Raw genomic sequence first — 19,839 nt, forward strand, 5'->3', positions numbered from 1 at the left:
TTATGTATTGGAATTCCAAGATGAATCCTAGAGTAGAACTCATAACTGATCCCTACTAGAAAACACAGCTCAAGCGTACACTAATATTTTTAAATGCATGTAGTACGATATACTCTGAAAAACCTTGGCATTTCACCTAAGATGAAGAATCTGAACCATTTATAACATCTGGAACATCAATTTTTTAGAGTGGGATCACTTTTGAGAGATCAGACAAGCTTACTTACACTTCTAAGCATTTTCTCAGGATTAATGAGAACTTTTGCACAAACAAACTCCAAGAAATTTGATTTCCTTGCTAAAGAAATGGTTTTATCTAGAGAAATAACTATCACACAATAATTATCTTCCTGTAAAATTGCCATAGGAACAAGGTATTTGTAATTTCAGCAGAAGGACAGTGGCTGGACAATGAGGTTGTCCCTGCACATGCACCTTTATCTGGCCACTTCTGTCCCAGAAGTCCTCTCACCAAGAAATGAAAATGCATTTTTTGCTGTCAGGGAAGACAAACATTGTCACTGTTCTGCAGTGGTTCTGCACTGACTTCAATAACATTCAACACTGCAAGATGAGATAATGTTAAAGGAAGCCTCCTCTGTATGCAAAGTTATGCCACCAGTTCAAAATCCAACATTTTCTTCTTCCAAAATCATTCTTTATATTGTCTCATGCTTTTTGTTTTAGGTTAACTGTGAAGATATTCATGTTCTTGTACAAACTTTGCAACTTAAAAGCCATATGGCCAAAGCAGGCAATGCACTTACTCTCTTTTTGTTTCCATCCTCATCTATGCATTCTCTGACTGGGTCTGAAAGAGAAGCAGACATCTTTTAGTGATCCCATTCCCTTATCAAGCCTTTTAAGTGATGATCACAAAATACAGATTGCTTACTAAAAAGCTTAATTTAAGTTGTGAGAAGTTTGGGGGTTTTGTGCTAGAGTGTGTGCCCTACCTGAAGATGGCAGGCATTTGTCCAAAGAGCATAAGAATAAGTCAAAGAAGGCATAAACAATGACCGTGGTCCCAGAATACTCTGTGAACAAAAACTGGGCTGCAATTCTACAGCACTTCTTGTACAGCCACAGCTCCGCCTAGATGGTGCTTAAAGGATGACCATGGCTTTGGCTCTGAGGCACAGTCCAGCCTTACCTCACAGTCTTGTGATCCATTGAGGACACTCCTGGGAATTAGCAAGTAATGACAATTTCCACACTCACATTTATTAAATTCAGGAAGATCAATACAGCATAACTACACAAATAGCTGTAATAAGAACACCCAAATTCAGTTTCCTTACATTTAGCTATGACTGTGATGAGCATTTTTTTCACATAATCAGTTAAACAGTCACAGGGTATACACTGAATTACAGCTTCTATGTTCGTATGCTTTCACTACAAACCTAAAGATATTTTGGAAGCAATTTCATTTTTGTACCATGGCATGACAAAATCTCTAGGATATTAAGACACTGACTAGCAAATTCTTTGTAGAATACTAGACTATGCTACCCCTATATACACTCTCTGCTCTGTCTTTTCCAGGATAAGTAATGTATTTTGAAATCATTTAGGAACTCTTTAAAACCTTTTTTAAATGGTATTATTTTTGGTACACTTCCATACAAAAGGCAAGACTCCCTCGGCATGAGAAATCTAACTGTATGAGTCAAGAGGGGAAAATTATGCTTCACAGATTGTATGAAATTTATGTAAAACAAAACAAACAGGAAAAAAATCCAAACAAAAAAATTAATCCCCACAAAAAAAAAGTATTGTTTTTTTGCCCCCTAGCAAAGTCTTCACCATCAGCAAGAGAGCTAAATTTCTCAGATCTTAGGTGCTGAATATGTCTATAGTTCAAGTTTGTCTATAGTTCAACAGCTTTTTGAGCTGTTGGAAAAGTTTTCATAAAAAATACAAAGCTTTCACCTCCAGTACTGATAGGTTATAGCACAGATTGCTATAAGAAAATAATTATTCATTCCAAATTTCTGCTCTCCATCCTAAATCTTGGATAAATGTAATTTACAGCAAGAAAAATCACATTTTACAGTGTGAAGAGAGGAAATTCATCTTTAAAAAATTTTTTTAAAAGAGAGGAAAGAAAATGGCAGCTGTTTAAATCTAGAAAATGGCAGCTGTTTGATTCTCTGGAGAGATTTTAAAACGCCAGAAGTGATCCCAGTGGAGGCTGATCGGATATCTCCAAGCTGGACTGTGAACACTCTGCAACTTCCTCATTCTCATAGCTCCTTGATTCCACAAAAAAAAAGTCCATTTATTGTAGTGGAGATGAAACTAAGCCCTCATAATGCTGGCAAAAACCTGTGCAATGACTAACACCACGAGGCAGTGGCTTGTGGGGAGAACATGTGGATGTTATTGGAACAAGAAGAACAACAACAAGATAAGGGACAAATATTTATATCCAGATCAAGGAGGTAAAGAAGTAAAATCCTGGTCAGTGTTAAAGCAAGGTTCCTTAGAGAAGAAGCGCTGTCATGTATAAATAAGTGAATGCTTGTTTAAAACACTTCACACTTTTTTTCCCCAGTATCTGTTTCCCTGGGAAAGGAAATTCTTTATTATTTTTCTTTTTGCCTTCTATTTTGGCTGAATTTTCTGTAGACATGCACATAACAATGTCTGAAAAACACATAACTTGAAATCTTTGCTCACAACATTTCTGAAACTTCTGAAACATGCCTCATTCATTCATGACAGCTTCAACTTTCCTGGTGTCCTTCAGTTATTGACCAGTCCTGAGTACTGATTATCAAGATTTTTACCAAGATTGATTTTTATTAAGACAGAAGCTTGAAAGTTCAGGCCCAAGCAGTTCTAAAAACTTCGCTGGAATTGGGCTAATTGGAATAGCATCTGAATATATATTTAAAGGGCTGGAATTTGGTTTCACACCTAAGTTATGAAGGTGGTCTAGGGTCAGCATTTGTGATGGTTGTCAGTGGAACATTCACAACAGAGCATCTGATTGCCTTCTCGTATCAAGAAAAGTCATCTGGTTTTGTATTTCAATTTTTGTGTTTTGTTCCAGACACAAGGTCATGATTTTTGGACTCACCCATGCACACTTTTTTGATAAATTCAGTATTCAATGTGATCATAGTGGATAAATCTTCAAAATTCTGGAGCTTCATGATTCTGTTAGCAGCAGATGGCCCAGCCAAAGTCCTTAGCTGTCCTTCATCATATCTGTTCCCAATACCAACTGGGAACAGGGATACTCCTAGGAAAAGAGAAGGAAGGGTTTGAAATAGGCAAGGCACAGGAGAAAATCATTGCTTATGGATATGGAATGGAAGTACTTAAAGAATGTGGGACTTGGTACTGCTGGGTTAATGGTTGGACATGATAATCTTAATGGTCTTTTCCAACTCAAAGATGATATCACTTTTATTTTTTCATTTGTTTCCAAAAAAAAAACAGAACTGGGAAAAGTTTTTCTCCAACACTTAATTTTCATGTGTTACTTGCATCATTTCCCTCACATTGGCTAAAGGCAACTAAGGGCTGAAATGGTGCCGCTCTAATCTCTCTCTTAGCTAAAATGAGCTCTATTAGTCCTAAGCATAATAAGATCATTCATGATCTTATTATGAAATTAAACAAAACAAAACGCAGCTGTAGACTTAATGACATCTTCACTCTTTTTTAATGAAAAAAAAAGAGAATCTCAATATACTGTTTTCTTTCTTCAGTTACGCAGCAATTGGATTCTTTTCAAACCATTTAATTAAAAATAACAGTTGATAGTTGTAATACAGTCCATGCCTTATTCAATACCTCCCAGAGCAACCTGAGGAACCTGAGTTACTGAGAAAACAGCCAGAAAACTTGAAAAATCATCAGGCAGCACATTGATAGTAAAAGTATATTCCTGTAGAGGTCAGTGAAGAATCTGATAAAAACCTCTAATTATTATTATAATTATTATCTTTATGATGATTATTTCTACTTATCATTATTATTATTACTAGACTGAACCTTTCAAGTTTCACTGTACTGCAACAATACTGAATTTATGATATTAGATCCCATTTCTGTTATTCTTGTCTACCCACACGATTGCAGAAAACGATACGCTACTAATTTGTAAGTCCTGGGGAAGCTGTCAGCCTTAATTGCAGATGGGTCCTCGATTTCCCAGTACCTCAAAGGCATCTTCATGGGCCATGTTTTTTTCATATCTGTTCCTTACCACAACACTATGCACAGTAACTCCAGAACTTATATGAACACACCAGTGTCTTGTTTTTCCATCTTTTGTTTTAGCTCATTACTTAAAACATAATAGCAACTCTACTAATAAATAGTGACAGTGAAACGGGGTTTACTGTTCACTCTTGCAGAAAGGGCAGCAGCCTCCACAGCATCTTGTGAGCTCGCCGACATGATGACAATCACAACCTTTGATGCGCTGGGTCTGCCCCCATGAGATTCTGACATCACATTCTGGACCACAAAATCAATGGCATTTCCTAGGAAGAAATTAAGAGAGAAATGAGAGATATAATAGAAAAGTCACAGGAGACCACGGAACTAAATTTTATATTGCTTTCGTGTGTTACACTATTAGGTAATGAAAAATATTTATTTTTAAAAGACTCTTAATGTCTGATTTATTGCAGCTACATAAAAGATCACAGCTATTAAAAACCTTCCAGTATTTATTAAGACATCCAAACACAGGAGGACTCCACCTGTAGACTATCCCAGTCTCTGCAGTGATAGGAATTTTTTTCCCTTTCCTTAGCCATGATAACAAAGTTACGCTCCTCACTTAAGTAGTTACCTTTCCCAGAAGTATTTCCAGCCTTAAAGAACAGAAGATATTGTAGAGATTATATTCCTGCTTCAAACTGCCGAGCAACACTGACATCCAGTGGCGAGCTGATACACAGCTTGGCATCATCCTGAGTTATTCACACAAGTTGTTCTGACTCCTATAAAAGATCTAGTGCTTCCTTAATTTCACCAACTTTCCCTAGGGGTGTGAAAAGCCTACCTTGCCTCAACACTACCAGCAAACTTTCTGAAATTTAAACTCTGTATAATCCATGATACAACCAGGTAATCCTTATTAAAATAAAAACAAAACAAAACAAAACAAAACACACCAAACCCCACAAAACTCGCAAAGAAATTCTACCTGAGCTACCAAATCACAAACTAGCTTAAAAGGGAAGCTGCTGCCCATTCATTTTACATCTGCGAACACTCAAGCAAATTTTGTTGATAATTATGACCTCAGCAAGAAAGTAGTTTGTTAGCACTTGCATTTAGACATGTACTTGCACAAATATTTACACTGGGAATCATGATATGCAGCTTTCTTAAAAGCTTCTTTGGGCTTGGAAGTTATCAGGTCAGGAAGTAGAAATGAAACCGGGTGACTGATGTGATGTTCAGGGAAAACAGTGACTGGTGAATAATAAACACTTGAAAGAGTATTTCCTCTGAGTAATCTGCAATAACTGTGGAGCAAAAATAGCTTTGCCTGAAGAATTTACTGTAACAGGTTTGCCTGAGGAATTTATAATAACAAATGCATTTGTAAAACACTGGAAGTCAACCTGCAGATAATTCACCAGTGCAGCCCCAGTACATCTCAGCGCACCTGAACACATTGTACTTGATATCTTCTTGCACCATATCACTAACACCATTTTAGTGATAGAAGAAAAAACCCTTTTCCCAAGCTGCTGCAAGCATGGACAAACTTTAGGAATCTCACTCAGCACATTGATTATTGATAAGGCTTGGAGAGCTAGGATTGTTCAGCTTGGAGAAGGCTCCAGGGAGACTTCACTGCAGCCTACAGTATTTAAAGAGAGCTTATAAAAAAGAATGAGAGCACCTTATTTTAGTGGTAGGTAGGGATAGGACAAGGGGAAGAGTTTTAAAATAAAAGAGGGGAGATTTAGATTTGATGTGATGAAGAACTTTTTTACTCAGAGGGTGCTGAGGCACCAGTGGCATAGGCTGCCCTGGGAAGCTGTGGCTGCCCATCCCTGCAAGTGTCCAAGGCCAGGTTGGATGGAGCTCTGAGCAACCTGGGATAGTGCAAGGTGTCCCTGCCTATGGCAGGGGGCTTCAACAATACAACCTTTGAGGTCTCTTCCAACCCAAACCCTTCAGTGATTCTATACCATGGCAACAGCAGTTGGATATTCAGTGAAAACCTTGACATTTTGGATGTTTTTCTACTTGCAACAAAACACATTTTAAAACACCATTATTTGTTAGGTGATGATTGCATTTCACAAGCTACTGTTCCTGACCACAAAAAAATAACTAACCTCAGGCATTACCTCATGATGTTCACAGCTTTCCCACAATCCTTTCTACAAATGATTTTGTGTCTGTCAAGGTAAATGTTAGATATAGAATGGCACATTAGCTAGAAATAACTAAGGATAAAACAAAATACAGCAAATAAATATATTATAACTATATTCAATATTCCTGAGATTGCTTCTGGATGGTCACTGTTTGCACTGGATGGCCAGAAGATTGACTCATTCCCCTTTGGTCCTACAATTACCAAAAAAAAGCATTTAACTTTCAAACACATTTTAAGATAAACTTTTGTGCAGTAAGAACAACAAATTATTTTTCATTCATTTGTGAAGAGTACTTGAAATTTCTTGGTTTTTTTAATGACCCTTTAACTCTTGCATGGTTGGTGTGGTCAGCAGCCAGTCCAGCTCCATTTTTCTTCTTCTCACATTAATTTTAAAAATGTTCAGAAACTCCATACATATTTGCAAACTGAAAAAAAAATCCATTCTTTTTATAATTCCTCATCATGAAATCAAGTACTGTTGTAATAGAATCAGTGACTATTTCAAAGGCCCCAAAAGCAGTTACTCCATGTAGTTAATTTAATGCATGGAAAATTGGATTTAGCACAGTAAAAACTCTTTGGACTTCTCCCTTTATTTTTAAGCCAGCACTGGAGAAAAGAGCCAGGTGTCTGAAGACATCATCAAATGAACGCTTTTGTCCTGCTAGAGGGATTCAGAAAGACATCATATCCCAAGCTGGAAGCTGTCACTTCTCAGCTCTTTGTCTCTCCATATCACCATAGACAGAAAAAACAAATCCCTCAGAGGCCACAATAAAAACTATTCACAGGTAAAATCAACCAACTTCAACATTTCCCTACTGAGAGACTGCAACACAACAAAGACCTGACATTTTCATATCAGTAAAGTAAATATGAGTATTTACACTGAATTAAACAACACCGTGCACAAGGCTTTATTAAGACTGTAAAGAGTTTCCACAGCATGAAAACATAAAGACAATCTCAGAATGGTTTGGGTTGGAAGGGACCTTAGAGATCATCCAGTTCCAGCTCCTCTGCCATGGGTAGGAACATATTCCTCTATCCCCAGTTGTTTTCTCTCATTTTAGCCCTTCCTTCAGCCCACCAAAAGTGGTGAGCCCCCAGCAGCCTTCCAGCTCAGTCAGTAGGATATGACTGCCACTCACTAGGCATGTCCAGGGAAAAAATACAAATAAATAAAAAGGAAAAGCAAAAATCCAGTTGAACCATACAGGCTTCTTTAGAAAGGACAGACCAATCAATCCAAGCACAGAACAGCATCTTCTCCCTGACCTTCAGTGCTCATGTTTGGAATAATCATTAAACAATGACTATGAACATTTGATGCTGAAATTCTGAGAGTCAGAAAAGGCTTAAGAGCCTTTTCCTGGTTGACTTGACACCTGATAGATTTTAAATTTAGACTTGTATTCTGAAGTTACAACTCAGAATGGTTCAAACAGAGGCTCCTGCCTCTGGACTAAATGGACATAAACAAGTTTTAAGGACAAAAGACAATCTGTTGAATAGGTTTGGAGGTGTTTACTATGACTCTACAGGGAATTACACTAGATTCTACCTTATTAAATAGTTTCATTAATGATTTGGATGGAAGATTTAAAATGTGTAAAAAGGCATGTTAATCTGAATCACAGATATTGGATTGGGAGCAATCATGGACATCATGGAACTAACTGAATGAGCACAAAGTGCACTAGAAATATTTAAAATATATCCAAGAAATAAAAATGAAGATTCATCTCAGAATTAGCCAATCTGAACATGCAGACATTTAATGTTTTGGTGGATGCCTCAGGGAAAGCAAAAACTTCCTAACAGAAACATTTGCAATTATTTTCTTTGGGTCTGTAGAGTTGTGACAGACAAGGGATTTCAATTAGATGGAGGTTCCTGCTGGGAACTCATAATCTGTGCCTTAAGTGGCCTCAGTGTTTTTTCTAACATTTCTGCAACATCTTGACCAAAAAAAAGTACCACAAGAGATTTTAATCTCCCACAAATCCTGAAAGCAGTATGGGAAAGGAACGAAATAGGAATGGTCCCTCAGAACCGGAACTGATACAGAAGCAGCCAACACTGTCTGGACAGTGTAAGTATTCCAGACTGCAACTAGTTAACCAAGGATTTGTCTAACCAGGAACAACTCTCTACAGTGATAATCATAGAATCATAAAATCACAGAATGGTTTGGGATGGAAGGGACCTTAAAGATTATTTCATTCCAACCCCCCTGCCATGAGCAGGAACACCTCCCACTAGACCAGGTCCATAAACCTGAAGCTGATCTTTGTATCTTAATTTAGGCTCTTCACTTGGCACTGCACTGAATTGGGATTTTTTCACTGAAAATAGCAGATTATTTTCATTTTGAAACAAATATTGCAACATATTGAAAACTGATCCCACAGTGCTTTAGGTGGTCAGTTCTTGGCACATGAATATTGACATTTTGGCATTAACACACATTAATTAACGTGTGCTGAACTTTTCATGAACAGCACAAATCTATCAGTCCCACACCACTGAATTGGACGGGCCTCAAAAATATCTCCTCTACAGGTCACAAATCCTGCATTTCTCTTACCACCAAGGGCTTCTGATGAAGCCAGACTCCACCAGAAGCTCATTTAACTCGCAAACCTTGTAAGAAATGAACTAGAAAAAAAAAGCAAACGAAAACATCCCCTGAAGGGCAGTGAATTAAAACAGCTTGGGGAAGATATTAGTGGTACCTAAAAATGGCTTCAAAAAGGAGCTGGCACCAACAGTTCAGCAATATTTGTGGGGAACAAGTGAAGGCTTCTGTCGGTGGGTGGGAGCCCTCTGATCAGGACAGCTGCTGGCTTTGGGTGACAGGGGGCAAGATTTTGGAAATTCAATATAGAGTGCAACATTTGGGGAGAGATATGAATAAGGAAAAGTGTTATGGGGTGTCACAGACATCTTTTATGAAAAATCCTTTCCTTAGGATTTTTCCTCCTGAGAAGCTGAGGCCTCAGGAACAAAATGTAAACATTGATTATCTGCTGCTGCAGAATGCAACAGGTGGATCTTTGATTGGCCCACCTTGGATGTTTGTAATTAATGGCCAATCCCAGCCCAGCTGGCTCAGACAGAGAGTCTGAGCCACGGGCCTTTGTTATCATTCCTTCTTATTCTATTCTTAGCTAGCCTTCTGATGAAATCCTTTCTTCTATTATTTTAGTATAGTTTTAATGTAATATATATCATAAAATAATAAATCAAGCCTTCTGAAACATGGAGTCAAATCTTCATCTTCCCTCAACCTAAATCCCCTGTGAACACGGTCACAATGGGGAGCCTTTGCTTCCAAAACCAGAGGGGAGGTTGAGGAGAAAGACATTGATACCTTCTGAATCCTGACAGCAAAGCTGAATGCTACTAATCAAATATATTAATAATGATGGAAAGTTGGAGGAAGAATACAAATTTAAGGTTTGTTTTTTTTTCTTGGAGGGGGGAAATATTTCTTTCCCTAAAGATGCTTTTATACAGCTGAGTCACATGGAACATACTTCCTCCAAAATCTGAGGCTGAGGCAGGAAAATGTCAGCCTAAAAGAGCAACTTTTACAAGGGCTATAAGGAAGCAAAATAATGTTTTTGTAAAGTGTTAAACAGTATTTACTGTAGGGATTGCTCAATCTGCTCCCTGTGACTCTCCAAAACAGCCACAAATGGTGAACAGAGACACATTTACGTGATTCTCAGTTGTCTTGCACACATCACTTTTGTGTTTAGTTAGTTTCCTTTTTTTTTTTTTTTTTTTTTGTTTTTGGTTGTTTCTTATGTGAAGTTGTACACTATTTCATGACATCTGAATAGCCCCAGAGGTGCTTCTTGATAGGTTATTGGAGCCAAGATTTGCCTGATGTTATTGAATGGCCCCACTGCACAAGCATGGGAAAGATTTGTGGTATAAGCTGCTCTTTCTTGTTCTTTTTATGCCCTCACATACTCAGTAGTTTTTCATTATTTCTTTTTACTAAAATCTCTCCTGGAGTTTCCTTATGGCTAAATAATGCAGGAAAGGGAATGCTTTCTACAGTAGGATTTTTGCAGTGGTAGCAACAATTGCCCTCTGCACATAGAACTTTTTGGACCAAAAAAGCACAATTTGAATCAACAAAGAGGGAATAAAGATTTCGCTGAATTGTTCTTCTACCATCAGGTAGCCAGTGCAAATAAGAAGAAACAGCTCTGGTCTGATAGCAATGATATTTTTTGATGGGTAAATTCAGATCAAGCAAAGGCTAGAAAAGATCTCCTAAGAAAATGCAGCATCCAAACTGGGCCATCTACATTTGTCAAGCAGCCTCTGCATTTCCAGAGGCCCGAGCACAGACAGAAGGGCCTGAGTGACCATGCACTTCCTGGGAATGCTGTCTCCTGCACAGCCAGCCATATTCATACACATCACAAGGTGCAACACAGCACCACATTTTCATGACTTCATTTGAGAGGAACTACTTCTACTCTATTTCACTTTCATTCATTATACCACATCCTCGATCACGGTCTCTGAGCATTTTCCAATGAGACATAAACAAATCACTAATGAGGATGTCATGTGGCTGCCTCTTCCATTTCATTTCCCAAAGGTTGTGTTTGCTCTGTTTATCCTGCAGTTCCATGAGGCTTTCTCTACACGTTACATAGAAGGCTTCACAAAACTTATCTATTTGTATGCAACAATTCATCCCACAACGAGCCTGTAGAAGTCTCATCAGCCATCTGGTATTTTTATTTCTCCAGGTTGAGAAAGCAATCAGAGCTAATCCTCCTGTGAACTATGGAAGTCAGGTTTTATTTCGCACTTTTCTGTACAAATAACTCTTTATAGTCCAAAGACTCCAAAAATCTGCATATTCCTCAGCCCTTAAAGGACCCTGATGCTAGGTGGCTGCCAGAGTAAATGTCGTTCCAATCCAGAAGAACAAAATTCTCAGGGTAGCTGGTGTGAGATGCTGTAGGAGAATAATTTTTTGCTGAACCCTGCAACTGATATTTGTGTGTGCACCAAGATTCCACAGACCAGTGGGAAAGCTTTTTCGCACATGAAAATGGAAGTGGACCTGTCTGTCTGGAACAGAGGATAGTATTTCACAAGTAACTCTTCAGCTGAGGTGTTGTCTTAAGCAATCCTTGTTCTCTGCTCCCTGGCACCATCCCCAGTCTTGTGTCAGCCCAAGTCCCTGTGGAACCAGCATGGCAACTTGGGTAAAGGAAGTGAACTACACAGAATATAACTCTTGTTTTGCTATTTTTCAACCAGATGGGTTACACTGCCTTAGCACAAACATATGGTAAGGGCAGCTCATGAAGACAGTATGTGCAGCTCTGCTCCTAAATGTCTAATCAACTAACCAGCAGTGAAAGGTAAATGATCAATGTCCTTACTTCTTCATTATGCTTTGCTTGCTTGAAAAATACTCTGAGCATTACTTCAAGGCTTCTTTCCAAAATACATTAAAGACAAACCACAATTTTTGTAACCTATAAATACATTTTAATAGAGAAAACTGAACCATAACAAGAGGTTGAACCTTAACAGGAAATGCCACCACAATGACATAAATTGGTCTTGTAGCCAGCCTGTATTTAGCATTCCATGTGGTTTTGCTCCTCCCCTTGTTTAAACACCAATGTTCACAATATCACTCACCTAATCTGGTAGGACCTTGCTCCCTTTGTTGAATAGACTGCACCATCTCTACAAGCCTGTCAGTCTCTTGAGGCATGTTCCATGAAATTTCTAGATTATTTTCCCTGGCATACTGAAGAACTGATACATGAATTGAAGAATTGCCTGAAGCAGAAAATAAAGACTTTAGGCAGTGCATGTGAATGTCTTAAAATAAATCTAAAGAAACGTTGGCATTGTGATTTACATTAGGCACAACCGGACAATGGTTTTCCATCAGAATGTGAAAAGACCAAAAGTGAACTATTCCCTGATGAAAAAACATCCAAGTACTGCTGTAAACAGCTGCTTTTCTATCAGGAGTCAGCATGCAGTATTTTAGCCCAGATCAATATGACATTAACTGGAGAATTTTGTTTCCTTGATCTCCATTCAGGATTATTTCTTTTCCATTTTAAAATTATCTAAACATCCCCTCTTTTTTTTTTTTTTCTTTTAACATGCACCTTGTTTTGCACAAGCAGTAGATTGATGCTCCATTTGTCAGATGGGCCAAGCTCCCTGGATTATTTCATGCACAATTCTCTCTCTCATACAGCACTGGAGTGATGTGCATGGAACAAAGTGAATCCAGGGAGCTTGACCTGTGAAGGGGAATGAAATTATTGTCCTCTCTAACATCCTGATTATACATTATGTAAGAAGTACAAATAAAACTAATAACAGTGCATTTATATAGACAGTTTGAAATACCAGATTTGCAAAATTAAACCAGGCAAAATGTTGTCTATAGTGATTGGCTATACTTCTCTTCATGGCCTCCTACTGAAGGTATTTATGTATAGAGCACAACGAGTCTTTATAAATGCTTTGTAAAACATATATATATGAACACTACCAAAAACAGCAGTTGCTCCATGGAAATGGTTTAATGCTGGATCAAAAAAATATAATTCAGACTTAAAAAAAAAAAAAGAAAACCATGCTTTTTAAATACAACTGGGAAAACACAGGACCCAGATGAACTTGGAACAACTGATACAATGTCTTAAACTGCTCCCTGTGCTACATGATCCCTTCAGGTATGCGCAGGATACAATGCATTCCGCCAGGGGGGCTGCACTGATAATGAAAGATAAGGAATGGCCTGACCAGAGGTGTACTCCCCTATCAGTACACACTCTACAAGCACAGTGAGCTTAGCACACCCAGAAAGCATCAGCCTTCCCACAAGTGTTCTGGAAATAAACATTGGGCAGTCAGTGCTCTAAGGGATGAGAATGAGCAATTTAAAATTAAGAATTGAAAAACCTCCAATGAGCCTACAAGCAAATTCTTTTCTTTTACAAAATATATTTCTGTGTTTTAGCTGAAAGGCAGATACATACCAATCACAACACTTTCAATAAATGCCCGCACAAAGCTTTTCATTTCCTCAAACTCTGATGCTCCAATATTCAAACTTCCATCCAGAAGAAACATGATGTCCATAGGTTTGTTGCACAACTCTTGAGGGTGAGAGGGGGAGGGAAAAAAGTTATTTTATATATAATAACAAAAATTAATATCTGCTAGTGTGGTAGAAGGAGAAAGGGTAGGTACAGTTGCATTTTGGGAAAACAGAACAGGATAAAGACCATTTGAAGCATTTAGTGATGCCCCTTGAATGAAAGCCTTGAGATTCATGTCATATTCATGTAGTGGGATACATGGATATTTCAATTCCTGTTGTTCTACTGATTCTGTTTTACTGTCAGTGGACTAAAACAAAAAACAAACAGCAGATGACAACAACAACAAAAAAACCCAAACCAACAACAAAACAAAAATAAACAAAAAACATGGAATAGGAGAGCAAGACACCAAACCAGATAAGGGAACCCTTCAAATTTCAGTGATGCACAGGGTAAACAGAGGAGACCCAACAGAAGAAAGAAGAAATCACACAGAAAATTCATCCCATCTTACCTGTAATTTCAGTCCAAAATCTCATCCCATGAGTGCAGCACGACTGCAGCACTAATTCAGGTGCCTCTTCAATAAGACTGTTGTAACTATTCAAGATAATTGGGTCATTAGGCTGACTGATCTTTCTGAGCTCTTGGATATTAGCACTGGGTGTTATGCCTATGGGAATAACATTTATGCTCCTGGGAGGTCGTGTAATAACATCAGTGGAAGGACTGGATGACACCATATACACCAAGTGAGGAACATCTTGCCTGCCCCCATTCACTGATGTAAATGTATGTTTGGAAATATAATCAAGGGCACTGCCAGTGTTGGTAGCCCTCCCTCCCTGGTAGGGTATACTCCTCACTTTCTCGATAATATTTTCCTTTGACTGTATTTCCCTAAAGGAATACTCCAGACTGACAGTCTCTGAATACTGCATGACTGTAACATGAATATTCTCCTGTCCCACGTTCATTCCTGTGACGACCTTCTCAATGAATTTCTTGACCTTATTGAAGTTTTCCTCCCCAACATTGTCAGATCCTTCCACAATAAAAGCAATATCCAGCCTGTTGGGATGGGACTTTTCTGAAAGAGGTGGTGAGGTTGTGAGTCCCAAAGGGGGAAATATGACACTGGACATGGCTGGAGCAGATGTAGCTGGTAACAGAAGACTTTCTTGAGGTCCCAGATCACACAGGTGATCAATGAGGAAATCTCTGTGATCCATTAGCTCCAACACATTGCTCACTAGGAAGGCTCTGCTACCTGGAAAAATTTTTGCCATGAATTTGACTTGCTCCTCATTGATATGTGGCCCAATCCCCACGGGTATTACTGTGATGTCTCTATTCTTCAAAAACCCAAGCATGTCACGGATTTTTTTTTGAGACCTGCTTGCTATAAATATCACTGCAATTTTGGCAGCATTGGTCCTCTCTGCTTTTCCAAACACATGCAATGCAGTGTATTTAAAGACTTCATAGGCAGATGCTTCTTTATCACCTGTGTATTTTATGTTCTGGACAATTCTTCTCATCTGGGAATTTGTTTTGATATCTTTAAGATTAAGATAAATGGTGGGACCAGCCCTATACACCAGAATTGACACTCGGATTTTTTTCTGGGAGATGTGGAGTTTTTTCATCACACCAATTATGAAAGTCTTCAGCTGTTCAAAGTCATCCTCTGACAGTTTATTGGAGCCATCAATCAGGAAGGCCAAGTCCATCATCTTGCTGCATGAGTATGCACTGGCTGGTAGTTCAATGTCCTCCTCTGGAATAGGTGTTGTCAGAGTTTGGATGTCCTCCATGGGCTCACAGTCCACACAGGTTAAGTTCTTTCCTTCACACAGACTACAAAAATCATCAAATTAGAAAAACATCAAATTTAACTGTAAAAAGCAATGCTTATAACAACAAGTCATCCACACATTATAAAACCAAACATCTCAAAACCACAATGAAACCAAAACATAATGTGAATGGTTTTTACCCCCACCCCAATTCCTCTCAACTTTCCACATGATATTGTACACCTAAATCCCCTGCATTCATGGATGTTTGTTTAGATCCAGGAAACGTGACCAACTACAGTGTGTTTGTCAGAAGAAACTCCTTAGAATAGTCTTTGGCAGAAGGGGTTAAAATCTGTGTCTGGAAACTGTTTAGGAACGACTGAGTATCAGCAGTACAGCAACCTACAGGCCACTGGTGGACTGAACTGGCTGATCTGGTCTGCTTCACAAGGAACCAAAACATGACGCAAACTGCAGGCAGTGAACACCGTGTAAAATCCTAGAGTAGGAGAGATGTTTTACCTTTGATATGACTCAACAAACTCTGTGCAGGGGCCAAGTTTACACAGATTTTAACCTTACTGAAATTAACAATCTTTTTTCTACCTCTGAAGTGCTTTACTTTCCTGGTGGTTTTTTTCCTGACTTCATTTTAGTTTGGATACAGCTTTGGCACATGTCCATCCTCCACTCCTTCTTTTATCTCTTTTACCTTCCAATTGTTCACCATGATTTCTTCTTCAGTCCAGTTTCTCACATTAAATGCTTTATTTCAACCATAGATGTTAACTCTTTTTAGTCCTGTGTCTTCCCTCACCATTTCTACTCACCTCCAGGAGTACATTTTGCCCTTTCCACCTCAGCTCCCAATTTTCTTTCCCTCCCTGATTCATCTTTTCCACTATTCATCCTTCTGCACCACCATGAGCTTTTCACCTCTGTCACCCTCCACCTTTTATGAACTCATTTAAAATTCATCCAGTTTTAGCAAGGCTTTAACACTTCTGCCCTTCTAATTCCTGGCTGCGCATTTCTCTTTACTTCCTAGAATCACAGAGGGGTTTGGGCAGGAAGAAATCTTTAAAGTGTATCCTGTCCAACTCTCCTACAATGAGTAGAGACATCTTCAACTAGATCATGTTGCTTAGAGCCATGTCCAGACTGACCTTAAATATTTCCAGAGATGGGACATTCACCACTGCTCTGGTCAACCTGTGCCAGTGTTTTACCTTTGTATCCCTTTGGTAACTTCTTCCTTATGTCTCATATAAATTGAACATCCTTCAGCTTAAAACCATCACCCCTTGTTCTGCCCCAAATGGCCCTGCTAAAAATTTTGTACCCATCTTCCTCATAGGCTGAAGCACTTAAAGGTTACATTATGATCTTCCCAGACCCTTCTCTTTTCCATCCTGAACAACCCCATCTCTCTCTCTGCCTTTCCTCACAGGAGGTGTTCCAGCCCTGAGAACCTTCGCTTCTCAGAGGAAAGAACGTGCCTGCACTCAGGCAGGTGGAACAGAACTAGTCCATATATTCTCCTTATCTTACTGGACAGTCCAAGGAACAGAGTAGGAAAAAGAGTTACAAACGAGTAACCACCAAAAAACGCTTGCTTGCACTGCCAGAGAAAACCCAGGATGTACAAACTACATGTGTCAGTACTGGAAGAAGGTGCCATTTTCCAGGAAAATACTTCCAGGAAAATACTTTGACATGTGGCACCCTCATTTAAGTTCTCTTAATAGAAGTGTTTTGTTCTTTTCAAGCTCATTTCAGTGTCTTCCTAATTGCAGAATGCACAGCTACTTTTGCCATTAACATAAAGCAACAGATTTATTATTCTAATCCTCGTATGAACAAGACTCTTCTAGTTTCCAATTTCTTTTGGATGTTAGCTATGAAATTCATTTTTGTGCAATATTTTCTATTGTTTGTACAGATGGTGTAGACATCTAAATTAGGTGACAGCTATGCAAAAGGATGTTTCCCTAGTGAGATAAGTTTTCCTAATGTTCTGAAATCTTTTCTGAGCAGCAGCCAGTGTATCAACATTTAAGATAAATTATTATTAAGAATTATAAAAATTAGAGAACAGAGACTCATTTAAGAAGACTCTTTTTTGACCTTTTGCTCTTCAGGGCTCTTTATATTGTCTAAAAGTATGTATTTAATTGATGAGCCTAACAGTCTCATGCCCTGGGTTTATAGCTCAGTTGCACACCAGCCCTGGGTAGAGACCAGGAATTGTAAGCTTTTACCTATTCTGAGCTTCTGTGAGGTTCAGAGCACTTGGAGGTACAGTGCTGGTTTGTGATAATAGCTGCTGCAGTTTTACAACTCAGTTTCCATGAAATCTGATCAGTTTACAAATTGGAAAACTCTCTTTTATTCACAGCATTATAAGTCACTAGCGAAAATATCCATCCATGGTCCAGACATCCAGAGAATGACAAATTTTCATAATATGCCACAGGGCATTAAACAAAATGCAAAGAGTCTCTGCTGCATTGCAGCTGAAGGCCCTCATCCTGCACAGTGCACAGCAGTGCACATTCCCTGCCATTCATTTCATCCTATTTGGAAACACCTGTATGCAGGATCAGACCATGGGTATCACCTTAATATCTCATGGAAATTGGTTTTCCAGTAATGGAACAAAATTCCAACTGCTAATAATCTCAGAAAGTTCTAGACTGAGTGCACATTCAGACCTTGCACCTCACATAGGAATTTTCTAGTGCTGGCAGATGGAAGAAATCTAACAGCTTTATTGATGCTGAATCACACATTGTACATAAAGAAGTTGAACATCTGAAGCCAGTAGGGCCACCAACACAGGGAAAAGGCCTTTTTTTAGAAAGAAATGTATAGATTTTACTTGCTTCAATTTGGTTGACATCGTATAATCCCTACTGCTGTCATTGAAAAACTTCAGCCCTGGGTTCTCTGTGAAGGGGTATTGACATAAAAGATGGTTTTCAAGCTTTTTTTTTTGAGTGATACATTTAAAGTTACATCCATATACTTATTCATGAGGATGTACTTCATCCCTGACCCTTCATCCTACACAAGAGGGATGCTGGTTCCCTGCACAACCCCATCATACCAGGACTGACAGTGCTGTGGATCATCTCTGTTCAAAACCACTCTCCTTCCATGTGGGATCCTTTCACCTCCAACTGCACACACGGGACAGTCTTCTGGACTGACACAATCCAGGGACAGTTCATCAAGGATTTTCCCTGTTTCAAAACAGCACAGCAATGTAAAGATGCCAGTTGTCATGAACTGTAAAACTAATCATGGGGTTAAAAACAAAACAGTGCTTCTGAGGTGGGCTCAAACCTCCTGAATACTCTGCTTGGTGTTGTGGGCATTGTCAATTTGACACAGAGAACTATCTCCTTCCCTCATAATGGCTTTTATTTAGATATTGAAACCACCTAACCCAGTGTATACTTTCAACAGCCAGCACCCACACAGAAGGTAAATGTATCTTCAGAACAAAACATGGAAGATGTCAGGGTATCAGTAACATCAGGGGAAAATGGCAGTTTCCATTATACATGTATATTATTTATTTCTCCTCCTATCCTCTACCTTGTTCTGGTCAGAAATACCAGAGCCCAGAATAGCTACTCAGGATCTTAAAATACTTTATTGCTTCCCTTCTTCATTTTCTTCTCCCTGTCCCATATTTCCCATACTTTTTCCTTTCCCTTTTCTACAAGGTAGTTGTTGGAATAGTTAATCTGGAAGCTCATGCTCATGGGAGGATGCCAGCTGGGCACTCTCAGGAGCATCTTGGAGGTAATAAGCAGGTAAAGGCAATGGCTTTCACTGCTGTAGGTGCTCTCAAGCAGAGCATTTTATCAATTTCCAGCACAAATTCATGCTCTACTTTAATCACAGAGTCAACAATCTGTTCCTACACAGTCCCTAATCCTCCAGTCTCATCAAGCTGATCCCATCCTCTCTCATCCTTGCTGGCAGGGGTTCACACTCCTCTTCTGGGCACCACTTCATGCCCATTTCACAAACCCAAACTGAGATGCCCAATCACCTCCCTCCTCAGGCCGTAAGGAATTGTGGTGAAAACACATCACTGAACCTGTTAAGAAGAAGAAAAGCTGTTTAAATAAATCAAAATATGCACTTACCTGCAGGACAGTGCACATGGCATCCTTCCACACACTGCAGAGGACACTCTAAAGCCTGGGGGTGTTGGCATGTGACAGGACAAGCAGGTCCACAGCTGTTATATCTCCATTCACACTGATAATCTAATTCCTGTTTATTCAAGTCCTCACAGCTTTGTGCTATGCAGGGACAGAATCAGAGGCAAAAAAAGAGTCAAACCACAGTGTACATCCACCATGCCTCTCAGAATTATGGCACCAAACATTGTACAAAGTGGACCACATATATCTAGAAAAATAAAGATTTCCACTCTTAAATAAAGATTATTGTTTTATTATTGTTTGACTACAGTCAGGGCAGACCACCTTTTCACACTTACATCTTTTTTCACACAATG

The 19,839-nt window shown here is 39.0% G+C and overlaps 1 protein-coding gene across 3 annotated transcripts in view; it reads right to left on the bottom strand.

Annotated features, from left to right (window-relative positions):
• The window catches only part of VWF (von Willebrand factor), a 127,747-nt gene that overhangs the window by 44,335 nt on the left and 63,573 nt on the right, over positions 1-19,839 (bottom strand). For all 3 annotated transcript variants that reach the window (XM_064701787.1, XM_064701788.1, XM_064701786.1), the window contains exons 26-33: positions 19,463-19,621; positions 18,409-18,544; positions 14,012-15,357; positions 13,432-13,551; positions 12,065-12,208; positions 4,362-4,505; positions 3,089-3,253; positions 768-811 (exon numbers count right to left, since the gene is read on the bottom strand). In XM_064701787.1, the coding sequence (XP_064557857.1) occupies positions 768-811; positions 3,089-3,253; positions 4,362-4,505; positions 12,065-12,208; positions 13,432-13,551; positions 14,012-15,357; positions 18,409-18,544; positions 19,463-19,621 (2,258 nt within the window). The remainder of the gene's footprint in view (positions 1-767; positions 812-3,088; positions 3,254-4,361; positions 4,506-12,064; positions 12,209-13,431; positions 13,552-14,011; positions 15,358-18,408; positions 18,545-19,462; positions 19,622-19,839) is intronic.

The sequence above is a fragment of the Zonotrichia leucophrys genome, chromosome 1A, assembly GCF_028769735.1.
Source record: "Zonotrichia leucophrys gambelii isolate GWCS_2022_RI chromosome 1A, RI_Zleu_2.0, whole genome shotgun sequence".
NCBI classification, from domain to species: domain Eukaryota; kingdom Metazoa; phylum Chordata; class Aves; order Passeriformes; family Passerellidae; genus Zonotrichia; species Zonotrichia leucophrys.